Here is a 14,029-nt window from a genome sequence, read left to right on the forward strand (position 1 = left end):
TCTTCTGTTGTTCCGGCAGGCGTGCTTGCAGAGCTTTTTCCCTCCGCCCCCGCCGCCGATGAGCGCGCCGCCCCCTCGAGGTTCCAGCAATCTGACGTACTCGAACCCGCCGAGCCCGGAGCCAATTTCCGAGCGCGAGCGCAGGGGAAGCAAGCGCCGCGAACACTCGTTGCACAGATATGCGTAAGAAGCCCTGCACCCTGCGGAATGCATGCGGCACGCCGCTGGATCAAAGGTACGATGCAGTTTCGTACACTCGAAGTAGAGAGGTCACGCGGTAGATCCCCAACCCTTCAGCATCCACGAACCCTTCGCGAGTCATCTTCGCGTTCTAATCGACTCTACATCGCGTCACAATCTCTCGCTAACCGAAACGCGATCTGTAAATAATATAATCTAAATTATCCACGCAACGATCGATCCTTTGGTCGCTTTTCGACCAACGATCGTCTCTGCGTGATGGAGAAGGCATCAACGTGGATGCTGAAGGACTAGCGAGAAAAACAGAAAACAAGAGAACCGGAGGAGAAAAAAGACAGGTATATATCTCGAATCGACTGCACCAATCCGGAATAAATAGAGACAAGTACGCTCCGCGATCGGAACGCGTCGTTCTCTGCGTTCAAACTTTGAAGCACCCAATTAGATCGTATAGCGAATCGATATATTCGATGCAGTCGATCCCATCGACATCTTTCTCGACGAACACTGCCATCGGCGCACTTTCCGAAGCGTAGCATATAATACTAGCGGGTGTACCTCGAGTAACGTGCTCTAGAGGACTTAACCTACTTCCAACGGGTAGGAGGACGCGTAAACCGGAGTTGTAACTACAATTGGCATATCAGTTTAACGACGGCGCGCGATAGCGCTGTCTCGACTCTTCTGGAAACTCCGATACGTTCGGAACAACCGCGATCCTCGAGCATCGATGCTCCGACCGACCATCTTATCTCCGCGATTACTATTTTCTGCCAGTTTTACCGAGTACAGGGTGTGCATGACCACGAACCAAAAATATTTCCCGCGAATCGCCCGTGCGAAACAATCCATCGGTTTTTTACACGTAAGGGTCGGCGGAGCTTCGGCTCGACGGGTCGAGCGTGTACAATATTGATCGACAAACGCGTTTCACTCGTTGAGTTATAAAATTCAATTGTATCAGGTTTACGTCATTGCTTTTCCACTCGATTTCGTGTCGCTCTTTCATTACGGAATCGAGAGGCGCAAGGTGGTGTCGCAAATGAATATTAATTCAGTGGAGCTATCTGGTGATTTAAGATTTCGCTTGTGCTACAGCAGGTCTGTCCAATTCGCGGCGTGCGAGGCACGCTTGGCCCGTTCTCCCACTTCTTCATTCCGCTCAGGCGGAAGGTGACGTTCCCCCACTATTTATTACGACGGTCGTACCGTCAGAAGTGGGGGAACGCGACGAAGAAGAATTTGGACTCTCCTACAGTATACTTTCTTGATTCCCTTCACAATTGTCAATGGTTTTATTAAGTAACAATGATTTCTATACCTTGCGTATGCTTCTCAATGAGGTAAAATACAAAATGAAGTGGAGCTTCGTTGAATCCAACAATTCACTGGCCCTCGTCGATTTTGGCCGTTCTTAGGAACACGAAGGAGATCTAATTGTTCATGGGAGGCTGTAGCTTTTTTACATTATACAAAGCGAACGACGTAGAGAGATTCGGCTCGACCTAGAAACCTTCTGCAGCCTTTCACGAAGACAGAACTTGCCATGGCAAAATCTCCTTCTTGTTTCGAAATTGTTGTTAACAATTGATCGAGAATTGTCCTATTATCGCACAAAAAAGTGTATGTCGAAGCTTTTTCTACATTTGACCAGTTTACCTCGTCGGGACTACCGAATGCTAATAAAGCGAGCACCCTGTACATCTTCCGCAGACTTCTCCCCCCGAGACACGCGGAAAAAAAAGTTATTTCAACTCTCTCTTAAATTCCAAGCGACGGGTGAGTTACAGGCTTCTGCGGCCCCACCCAGCCTAAAAAAAGAGTCATATTTTTCGTTGATATCGTACACGCACACAGGGCTCGCGTGCTCCGAACGTTTTTCCGCTCACTGCCACAATTCTTTCCACGGCGCGTAACCACGCGCGCGCCAAGCGCGTTCTCCTATCGCGATTCCGCGCGCGGAACAAATCCGCGATAACGGAGCCGCGCGAACCGAACGGATTTCCAGAAGACGTCCGCGGATTTAATGGTTTCGTCTGTTCGGCGCGTATGTGCTACCGGATCGAGCTCGCTATCGATCCGTATTCCAAAGCGGAATGCTTCAAATCGTTTCTCTTTTATATCAAACATGGAGAACTACGTACACCTGGTATGCTTCGAACTGTCTGGAAAATTTTACTGATTTTGTCAACTGATTAATACGCTAACACGTTGACTGCCAAGTTGGGTGTGACATATGTGGGTGAAACAATTTTTCGTGTACCTTCAAAAATTAATTTTGTTCATAGCACAATTCTTTCGGCAGAGCATTATTAGGATCAGTATCATCTAAAAGAGTTCAGGAAGTAAGTTCATTTTCAATTAAGTTGGCGTTAAGCATTCAATTTTGATTAAAATTGATTGAATCCCAATTTTTGGTTAGTACCTTAAGTCTACAGGACTTGGTGAGTTTCAAATTTTCTTACAAAAGATCTGGCATGGTGTTACACAACAAGTGTAGATTATTTTAAAGAGATATTATAATAAAACGAAGCAAAATTAATTTGACATTACTGTCTTATCATTCATAGTGTTCTACACAATTAATGTGCCATAATAATTTGTATTGTGTATTACACTCGAATATATCACTTTATTATGACACGATCCAGATGGAAGATTGAATTTGTTCGTTCATGCAAATCTGATTTTTGTTCAACATTTTCCATACTAAAACTTTCAAAATTTATTTTGACGTTCGTTGATATAATAGCAACTGTTTATAAATATTCATACGCTTTTCGATTTATGTAATATAGTCATTATTAGACTGCGGATTTTATGCATTTATAACAAAAATTGGTACGTACAATTCAAAGCAGTGGACATATTTAAAAAATTTAAGAACATCAACGTATTAGTTTCGATTCAATAAAATAATTAAAACGAGGAAGAAATTTTTATGTAACCTCTGTGTCTAATCGACGTAGACATTTTTTATTTTGCACAAAGATCCGCAGTCTAGTCATTATAGATAATATATTTTGCCAGGTGTATGTAAATTTTTCTATTCGACCGTATCGTTGATTAAAATCAATAGCGTAGATCGGTGTCGATCAGCCGGTCGAACGTGATCGACGAAGATCAGAGAACGCTTTAATTTGGAAAGTCGCGAGAAAAAGGGAAAACGCAATGAAAATTGGCTGGAAATATAGGGAACGTTGGCGAGCTTCGATGCAGCCTCACACAAGACTGATGTCAAGTAAATAATTGAGTGTCCGGAGTAGCACGACTGTGCACACGCGCACATATACTCGACGTATTATTTATTACTGCAGCATATAGCGCCCCGTAACGAATCTTTAATTTATATACGTATACATATACACGCGTATATATGCGATATACATATTATACATATACGACGGCGGAGGATGAGAAGAGCGAGAGAAAGAGAACGGTAGAGAGAAGGAGAATGCGGGAGGAGAAACAAAATATATATATACATATAAATAGATATATATACAAGAGAAAGAGCGGTTGGTAATTATGTATTATCGGCAGATTTTAAGCGTATGATATAACGATATATTGTAATAAGCCCGACTTTATTTCTCTATCACTTACCGACATCGCCTTCATGCAACGAGGAAAATCGAGATATTAACCGACGTAAGGAATCGACAATACAGGGATGAGACAAACAATAATTAATACATGTGTACGTAAAGAACGAGCGAGCAGAAGGAATAACGGGGGAGTGAGGTGAATTGCGGAGAAGGGAAAAATCGACCACATTGTGATATATTAAGCAAATTAATAGTAATAAAGCGGAGCGGGAGGAACGAATCGGCTCGACGGTGGTTTATAAAGAGGACACGCGTCGGAGTTCACGCGTGAATCGATGGGAAGACTTTTCGTTGAACCTCCTTCGAACCAGCAATCTATCGACTTCTTTTTTTGCCCGAACCACTGAAGGATACTTCGATCCGGTTTAATTTCACCGTTCGAGCGCCGTAAGGTCTTAGCAATTGATCGACCACGATTCATTTTTTGTCGGAAAGTCCTAAGCTTGACGCTTTTCAGTATAGCGCGACGATGGCACTCGATCGGTCGAAATCTGTCTTCAGGTATTCTAGCCTGTCCCTGTCGAGTATGAGTTCACGTTTGCCCATTCGCAGCTCGAAGATGTTCGACGAAGACGTTCCCGGTTTCCGGCGCGGAAAGCACGCGTCGCATCTACAACGATCGGAACTTAACTATGTATATTTAGTGTTTAATAGTCGATATCGTCGCCACGTAGAATGTTAAAGTAAACCGTAAGAGTGACTGCTTCGAGTGCTTCGAGTGTAAATATAACCGTTAGGGACCTCGTGACACGTACACGGACACTCTATCTCACACGAACACATACACACACGAACACATACAATACGCAACACACACACATCTGTACACTCCTTTCAAGCGCCTTAAGTTGGGGGGCAAGTAATAACTTCGTCGCAATAATAATCGTCGTTTCCTTTTTCTATTCTACTTTCGTTTCTCGATACTATTTTCACGAACGCGAGAAGAGAGAAAGAGAGCGCGCGAGAGAGAAAGAGAGAGAAAGAGAGAATGGAAGAGAGAGAACATATATCACACGCAAGCGACTATCTTTACGTTAAGGATTCGGCGGCGGACTGATAAGAGAACGGCTGCTTCGGGGCTCTTCGATATCCTTCGATAGGGTAACGATTTTAATGTGTTTCGATCTCGGACAATGGATTGGACGCTCGAGCTCATTGATTTTGCACGATGCTGCTCCGTTCATGCTGTCGGGAATGTCAGCGCTGTCCGACTGAAACTCTTTCAAATCAGATTTGAGACAACGAAGTCCTTACAGAGAATGTAAATACTGCCAAAAGTTCAAAGGATAATTGCATTCTTACAGCATTTATTCAGACTTCATACAATTCTCATTGCAATATGTGCTCCAACAGAGAAGTTCCGTAATTTTTAAATAAGTTTCTGTTTCATGCAACTGGTACAGAACATTTTCGCTTTTCATACACAATTTTCATACACAAATTGATATGATAAAATAATGTGTTCAGATTTAAAAATGAATTTTGAATACTTGTTAGCCAGACACCGTCTATTCTTCATAAGGTTTTCGACGGTTATAATGCAGTTTGGCATAGTTTTGGGGGCGCAGGAGCTAGACCGGCGGTCTGCGAGTCGGAGAATTTCCGTGTGCGACAGCGCTGACGTAAATCTACGAGCGGGCTGTCATTCCGTGGAACAATGGGGGAGTTGACAAGGTGTAAAAGTAGGAATCGTGTCTGGCCGTGATTCACTGCCTCCTCAGAATGGTCTCGAGCGGCCAATTGACTTCGATCCGGCTATAGTCGGAGCCGTTCAGGTTTCGCGCTTCCGATGACAGGCTTTACGCGGTCGTGAACAGAGAAAGCATAGGAGATCCTTATCGCGCGCCGCAATTTTTCACCGAACTTCTGCAATAACCCCGGCACCGAGCATTAAGTACCTTGAACTTCCTGCACTTCCAGTACCTAGGAAGTTCCCCCCCCCCTGGCAATAATCGTCAATTTATCTTAAGCGTGCAGAGGCGGTAGGGAGTGACGTTCACGCGCGGACTATACGTTAAGGAAGAATTAAATCAATAACTGGGCCCGCGGTAGAGAGAATCAAGGGGGGTTAGATTGTAACGAAGAAAAGAAACGGGAGAAGAGAGAGAAAAAAGATAGACAGGAACGGGGCGAAAGAGAATAAGAGGAGAGAGAGAAAGAGAGGATCGTTAAAGCGATGCTGCTTTCCGACACGGAGAGGTAGATAAAGATGACGGAGGAAGGTACTCTCGTGCCTGCTCACAGCGTACTTCTTAGCGATACTTTATGGTTCCTTTGTGCATCGAAGCTGCATGCTGCCGACATGTCAATGACAACGCCAAGTGTGCACCGAGATCGTGGCGATATCGCACGGCCGTTCTAAATCGTTGCTGCAACGCCGCTTATTCCGCGAGTTCCGTTAAAGCTACCTCGTCTAGCGCCGTGATCTCGCCTCCTCTATATACCCACCGAACAAGAAATATCCTCTTGGTTTTTCTGCCTACTGGCCGTGCCAAATCGCTAGTAACTGACTGATTAAACCGTTCGATCAACGGAGAATCATTCCTCGGAGAAGTCGGTCCCAGAAGTTCCGAACTTTATCCTTTATTCTTAAATTACATCGTTCCCGTGTTAAGAGAGTCTTCGTGTGCATCAAACGATCGTAACTTTTCATCAGCTGTCCGAACTCTGCCGAGCGATTTCACGTCTCCGCGATAAATCAGAAGCAGCATTATAGCGCGGAACATCTGTACTTAGAAACTTTCCTAGGTATTTTTCTCTCGACGGGACGCTTTCCTGGAGTTTCGAATCGATTCAATATGTTTGTTGAACATATGATTCGTTGCATTCACATTTTATCTAAACACCAAAGAGTCAATTAATATTCTTTTCTCTTTCCTTGCCCAGTGGTTAGTAGACTGCGGATTTTATGCATTTATGACAAAAATGAGTAGGTGTAATTCAAAACAGGAAAAAGATTAAAAGAATTTAGCAATGTCGACATACTATTCTTAACATATAAAAATCATTAATGAGGAAAATAAATTTTTACTTAGCTCGTATAGTTTGCAATTGATGTATAAAAATTTTATTTTGTAGGAATGGAGTTATGTAGAATTCCATAAGGGCTCCTCCATTGTGGTGTCCGCAATTGATATCTAATTGGCAAATTTAAGTATAAAAATAATACGGCAATATGAAAATGTCTCTTTGAAGTTTTATTGGGGGTTAAATCTGCCGAGCGAAATTCCTCGCGGACGTCTTCTGTGCTGCAGGCTCGCAGCATGTTCGATGCAACGATCTGTTAATACTTAGGGTGACCAATGAGTCAATGTCCAATTGGCAAATTTCGGGGGACTTTTGACAAAGCCGAGACGGCTCGCTCGATAAAAATGTCTGCTCGAGGTTTTATTGGGAGTCGGGACCAGCCGAGCGAAATTCCTCGCGGACGTCTTCCGAGCCGCGTGCTACAGGCTCGCTGCATATTCGATGAAACGATTACCATTCCCGGCGACTTCTGTTTCCTGGCGCGCCCTTTATGAGCCCCGTAATTTTTTCTTGGTGCCGTCGACGTCGGGATACGAGGAGATACGGGAACACGGTCCACCGATATCGGCGAGATACGACGCGATCGGTTCTGCATCGGTACGCACGATACAGAAAACACGGAGCTAGACCGAGGCAGCCGGAGGAACTCCCGGGTATAAATCAGCCGTTACAACCCTTTTTCAATCCGACATGAGAAATGCGGGAAGAAGCTCGCCCCGTCACTGCTGGGGAACGGGGGGACGACTGGCCCATCTTTTATTCGACGACGACGACGACGTACAAGTGCGTGCGCGTACACGCGAGACTTGCGAGGGGAGGACCGAGTAGAGAAAAGAGGAAAGAGGAGAAAAAAAAAGAGGGACGTAGTGCCGTTTGATCGACCGGCCCTCCGGGCTGCATTATGCACAAGTGTGTGCCGTGCACACGGTCCTACGCGTATCGGTGCGCCGGATCGCTGAGAAAACTTCGGTCTAGCTCTTTCACTTGATTACCAGCACGGTCGAACTTGCGAACCAACTGGATTTATCGATCCTACGGTTTCGGAGGAAATCTTTTACCGAACGCTCGAGCCGGGGAACGTTATTCTGTTTCGTTAATTCCCGTTTTCCGGGACCATTTACCATTCAGTTTACGGGAAAAATGTGTTTCAGCTGCACAGGAGTTCACTTGATCACGAAGGTAATGAACGCTAAATGATCGAATCAAGGTTTGCAATTTTTTGAGCCAATTTCTGATACGTCAAAATCAAGGGTTCAAAGTTCCTTGGATTACTGAAATTATAGAGCTGCATTCATGGGGAATTATTCAATAATATTTATTATTTTATTGAGTAATATGAAATAGTCACTTTTGGTGATCTACAGAGCTTGTATTAGTATTCCAAGAATTAAGGAAAATTTAAGCAGCATTATTTAAATGAATTATATTCAACATAATCACAGCGTTTAGAATACTCTTTTACCGTACCAGGTTGTATTTCATTCAAGAATAAGGATAAATTCAAAAATTCTACATCCACCGAAAAAATGAAATTCGACGTATTGGGATAACATCGTGGACCATTGATTTTAAGCGAGTAATTGATATAATCACAGGAAAGCGAGGTAGCGGCACGTTCTGCCACGGTGCCAGACATTCCTCCGTGTGACTGTCAACGCGTGTCCCGTTACTCGTTGACAGTGGCGGTGTCGGTGCACACATTCGGTGTAAAGTGAATCGGATCGATGTTTCGTCGGGATTGGTACGTGGCGCGGTAGCCGAGTAAAGAATTCAGTAACCGAGCGAGAGGTTGTTAAGTTGACCCGCGTTGCACCGGCATTGATCGTATAAATATGAACGAGCAGAGAGAGAGTCGGTTCTGGTTTACGTGGGGTTTTGCTTTGGTGCACGCGAGTGTAGCGCAGGAGAAGGCGGTGAGCAGGTACGGGGTTGGAAACAACGACAACGGGTTTATATCATAGGTTTAATAGGGTCGACAAGTTAGAAACGTTTTCGCCACCCACCCCCGATACTATTAACGCGCCGCATTATCTCTCAGTGTATATAGCGATTGTAATTTATACATGTATGTGTAATACGTATTATAAATACGCCCGTCGAAACGCGGGACAGCGACCATTTTGTATATAATTGTATCATATAGCGTAACGAAAGAATTGTACGAGAGAATGGGGGTAATTATACAAAGTGCGAGAGAGAATGGGAGAGAGAGAGAGAGAGTGTGTGTGTGTGTGTGTGTGTGTGTGCGTGCGTATGCGTGTGTGTTTGATGGGGAATGTAAAAGGGGACGATGACGCCGCTGTGAGTGTAATTATAATTGATCAATAGCATAACGAGTACCGGATGCATATTTGATATTTGTGTGCCTGTATCCTTTTGTATGCTAACGAGATAGACGAAAATAAAAACTATACATATTATATTGTACTAATTGCGAGCGTAGGGGAAATCTACGAGTCAACGAGGTGTAACGTGCACACACACGACTTACACGCAAGAGAAATAACGCGTACAGAACACTCTTCCATTGCATACACGAACACAGACCAGGCTATCTGTCCTGGGTGGACGAAATAAAACTTTTAGCAAAGCGAAACCGTGTTGTCATTCCTCATTCCTGATTCCTGTCTGTCTTATCACCCACGGCGATAGCATCGTTGAAGAACTTCGACTGAATTAACCAAGAAGACCAGTTTTCGAAGCTAAGGACTTTTGCTGGTAAGAACAACAACAGACAGAAATAGACCATAAGTTCTTTTATTCAATTTCACCCCGTGCTGTACAAATTCATTTAATGTTTTAATTCGTTACTGGCTGCTGAAATTTATTCAATTTTATTCAATTATGCAATTTTAGTGATGAATTAACAAGCCATTCATATCTTCAGCTATTCATATCTTCAGCCATTCATCTTTATATTTTAAAAGAAGAGTTTCAATAGGATACTCTCAAGGACCAGGAAGTTTGCGATTTACAGAAATTCTTGAAAGAAATACAGACAACAAATTAGTGCATTCAGAGTAATTTTGAAGCAATTGATGTGGAAGCTATACAAAACCCAGTTACTCGAAAAGCCCTGGGTTCCATTTCCAATGAAAAAGCTCAACAACCTCCGCATCGCTCGCGAATATTGTATTTCGATACACATGTCCCTATTGGGAGAATCTTTATAATCGATGGTATTAACGATAGCGTAACACCGGCGCGTTCCGCGAAACTTTCCGAATCACCGTTCCCAGCGTAAACATTAATCCTAACAGAATCGATTGATCACGGACGGGATTAATCACAGGCGTCGAGAGCGCTCTCGCTCGCGTCGCCCGGAATTGATTCGATCGAGTACGATAATATCAACACAAATGGAGCAAGAAATCGCAGAGCGCAATTGGAGCAGCGGCGGGGTTCATCGCGGTCTAATTACCACGTAATGCTACGATAATCCCACTGGCTGTTTAATACGGGACCGATAGAGCTTCCGTAAACGCTACTTAACCTTAATGAATGGATCCGCGTACGAGCGCGCACCTTTGATTATTTCCCCGTGAATTCGCGGAGCGTTAATTGTCCAAAGGAAAAGAAGGGGGGAGTTAATTGCGAGTACTTCCGTCTGGAAATTAGAGTGCCGGCAGGACGACAGTAATAAAGGTGAAACGATGAACGCGCGCGGACCGCCGATATTTTATTCGCCGTCGCGGAGAGCCGCTGAACAGGCCGCGTCTTTTGGCAGAGATTTTACAAGCGGACTGATGCCGCCGCGTACAGTTCCCGTCAAGACAGCCTCTCCGGTAGCTGTTGTCCTTTCATCGCACTAATTTGGCATCGTCAACGACGTCATTTGTCATTCTAATAGCCGGAACGACGGGCCCCGCGTTTTTAATGACCGCGGACCGAGCCTCCTCGATCCACGCTCCACGCTTTTCCTCCGTTCTCGCGGGTTCCTCTTTAATTTGCCCTCGACACGCTGCTTCGCGATAGCGATGGCATCAAACATGCATCACAAAAATATTCCGGAATCAGCTTATCACGAAATTCAACACAAATCTAGGCTGCTTGAAGAAATTGATTCTTCAATGCACTGTTCTCGTTGAGCTTTTTCTCAATAATCATATTGCCAGGTTCGTCAAAAATGTTACAGATTTATCCATAAATTTTATTTGAAAGTTTACACACATGTCTTCTTGCATGAATGTTTCCTCACATTATAAAATTGCAAAGAACGAATTTAACTGAAAATTTCTATTCTGCGTAAAGATCCCCACTCTAACCATTATAATACGAACCTGTCAATACGAATGTCTATAAGTAAATGAACAGATTTACCAACGAACGAATAATTTATAAATGCATTCATAAAGCACGAGTAGTACCAAAATAAACTTGATACGGCGATATAAACGAGAGTAGACTTGAGGTTGGTCCCATCGCTAGCACACACTCCATCGTTTCTCTCGAATTTTTTCCACGCTCCTTTTCTTGCCTTTGCCCCATTCAAATAGTTTCTTCCACAGAAACGAGATGCAAAGACGAGTCAGAGACCGACGGTGTCTTCTTTTTCGTTTTCCCATCTTTTATTCCTTTAGAAGGCTCCCTTTCAGCGGTTTCGTATTTAGAAAACTAGCTACCGCGCGCGCGCGCGGGTTCTTCTTAAATCCTAGACGCACAGGACGCGTCGAGTGGTGTGTTTAAAATGTATTCTTCCGCGTTGAATATACTCGGGCCCGGGATTGTGCTCCTTTGCCTCCGCCGCTGTTAATTAATTCCAGTGGTTACTAGTGCTCGTTACGTTTCTTTAGAGAACCCTTCGCTCTTTGTTCAGACCAACCTCCCCTCTAACCTCTCGCTCCCCGCACGGCTGACCGAGCCTTTTTCATTTTTTAATTCGTTACACGGATAATTATCGCGTTTTCGAGTTCCAGAAGCGAAAACCGTGATTCTGGCTTAACGGTTTAGTTTAATACGGCGGAAACGCGACTTTTTCACGACCGAATATTGTACTTGCTGTTACTCGAACCGTATGGCACGTTTTGTGTTACGTCGGGCCATTTTCCGACGAAATTACGAGCTCGGGATGTGGTGTGCACAATTTTTTCATAAACTCAAATTCTGTGTTCAACAGAATATCACTGGTAATTTATTTAACAGACAGCTATTCTCCTGCCGTACGATTTTCTTCGCGGGAACAATCATTAGAACTTCTTCGTCTTTTTAACAATTACCTGAAAGATAAAAGAAATTCATATTTAGTCGATCCTTATATCTACTTTAATAATCTTTATCGCCTTCACCATTTTCATAAAGTACTAAATATACTTTGCAGATCTAAAATTCGAATAGCATTTTCGACACAGTTTGCTATTAGTTAAACACTGTAGATGTTTCTTTTGTAACTTCACTTAAGGAAAACACAGATCTCGGATTTTTGTTTCCATTCTGTAACAATCTTGACAAGAATTAATGTTCTCTGTCAGATTCCCGTGGTCGTTTTCTTAATCACTTATTAAACATAATACAGGGAGGGTATAAATAATAAATGAGCGTGGCAAAGGAAAAAAATATTCATTAGGGCACAGAGCTCGGGGAAGAAAAAGCGAGCCATTTTCACCCTCGCGGGAAAGTAAAACCGACGTTGTAACAGCGCTCGCGTTAATGCGGTCGCATTTACTCGAAACACCCTCGTAGACTGCTTCTTGGGTGGTTCGATGGAGGTTCACGAATAGCCGGTAGCCACAATCGGCTCCTTCACCTGGGAATGACGAAAAGGTGGGCCCCGTTAATGCGCTTCCTGCGCAACCCTCTAACGGGTGCCATTATTGTTTTCCATCCATCACTCAGCGAGCAGTGGAGCAAGTGTTGAGATATATATATATATATATATATATATATATACATATGTGTGTATATATGTATATAGATCTCACCTCGAAAATGTTGCTGCATCACGTCCGAAATTACAGTCGAATTCTATGGAGGCGACGAGCGCCTTTGTGCCGTGCTTTGAGTTCCGCTTTGACGGCGCCGTTATCGCGCGTCCTAATTTGCTTCCCGATTAGAAGTTCGTCTCTACCGCTTACCACGTTCCCGGATTGCGTGGATCCACCCTCGGAAAAGTCGAGTCATGCCTCCTGTAATTCCGAACCAACGAAATTTCGGCTCGAATTTAAGTAAAAAAGATCTCCGTTGCCGATTCCTTCCAGCGAACCCGGTTCTGGAATTGAAATTAGTTTGCGTGGACTGTATTTTAATAATCTCTGCAGATCATTCTGCAACTCTTCTCAGTAATTGTCTTACTGCCATGAACGAAATAAGTCCAAATACAACTTCGATGAAACCATTTTCAATTCTGCTGCAATGCACTCTGCTATTGATTTTCATATAATTTGTACAGCTGTTGGTCAGACCGTAAATGAACAATCTATTTGAGGAATTATTACTGTCCTATTAATTTAATATTACCTTATTTATTTTACATTTCTCTTATGTCACTTTTCATTTTCATCCAATTCACCAATGAAGCTAATATTAACTATGTATTAATATTAGCTACAATTAATGTAGATATATCAGGCGAGGATTCTAAGATTCATTTTGAATTAAAAACAAAAATAAAGAGGTAAATGTATTTCATTATATGCAAACAAGATTAATATATAAATGTATGTATTCTTTTTTAAATATAATTTGGGTAATCCTGAAGATATTTTTGATAAGATTTCACTATCTTCTTTAAGCCAAAACATTCTACCATCCATGATTCAAACCGTCCGATAACAGTTCAAGAATTGCAGTAATTTTGCTGCAGAATTTTCAACCACGCACGCTACAGTCCTGACCTCGCGCACAGTGATTACCACATTTTTCTGCATTTCAAACAATAGCTTATCTTACACAGCTTTTAGGATCACGAAGAATTGCAAAAGGGCGTTATCAGATGATTTATACCACAGGTGGAAGAGTTTCTTGAAACTGGACTTAATATGTTATGCGGAAACGTAGTGCATCTGTATATGCTGATTTCATTTTAACTTTAAATCAAAGTTTGCTTAAACAATGAGCCTCGAGTGTTACTTACGCATTGCATGTCTATATTTTATTCTAGCGTTACTGTATAACCGAAAACATTAATGAAAAGTTTATTCAGTAAGCTGCGGTCGACAAAAAGGAATTTCTGTTATTGTATAATAATATGTGTATGC

General features: G+C 43.0%; 1 protein-coding gene across 2 annotated transcripts in view; it reads left to right on the forward strand.

The window, feature by feature from the left end:
• LOC143212325 (discoidin domain-containing receptor 2) overlaps nt 1–9,432 on the forward strand; it is a 157,434-nt gene extending 148,002 nt beyond the window's left edge. For both annotated transcript variants that reach the window (XM_076430993.1, XM_076430992.1), the window contains one exon: nt 20–9,432. In XM_076430993.1, the coding sequence (XP_076287108.1) occupies nt 20–187 (168 nt within the window). In that variant the 3' untranslated portion in view covers nt 188–9,432. The remainder of the gene's footprint in view (nt 1–19) is intronic.
• The last annotated feature ends 4,597 nt before the right edge of the window (nt 9,433–14,029 follow it).

Source organism: Lasioglossum baleicum, chromosome 9 (assembly GCF_051020765.1).
Source record: "Lasioglossum baleicum chromosome 9, iyLasBale1, whole genome shotgun sequence".
In the NCBI taxonomy this organism is placed as follows: domain Eukaryota; kingdom Metazoa; phylum Arthropoda; class Insecta; order Hymenoptera; family Halictidae; genus Lasioglossum; species Lasioglossum baleicum.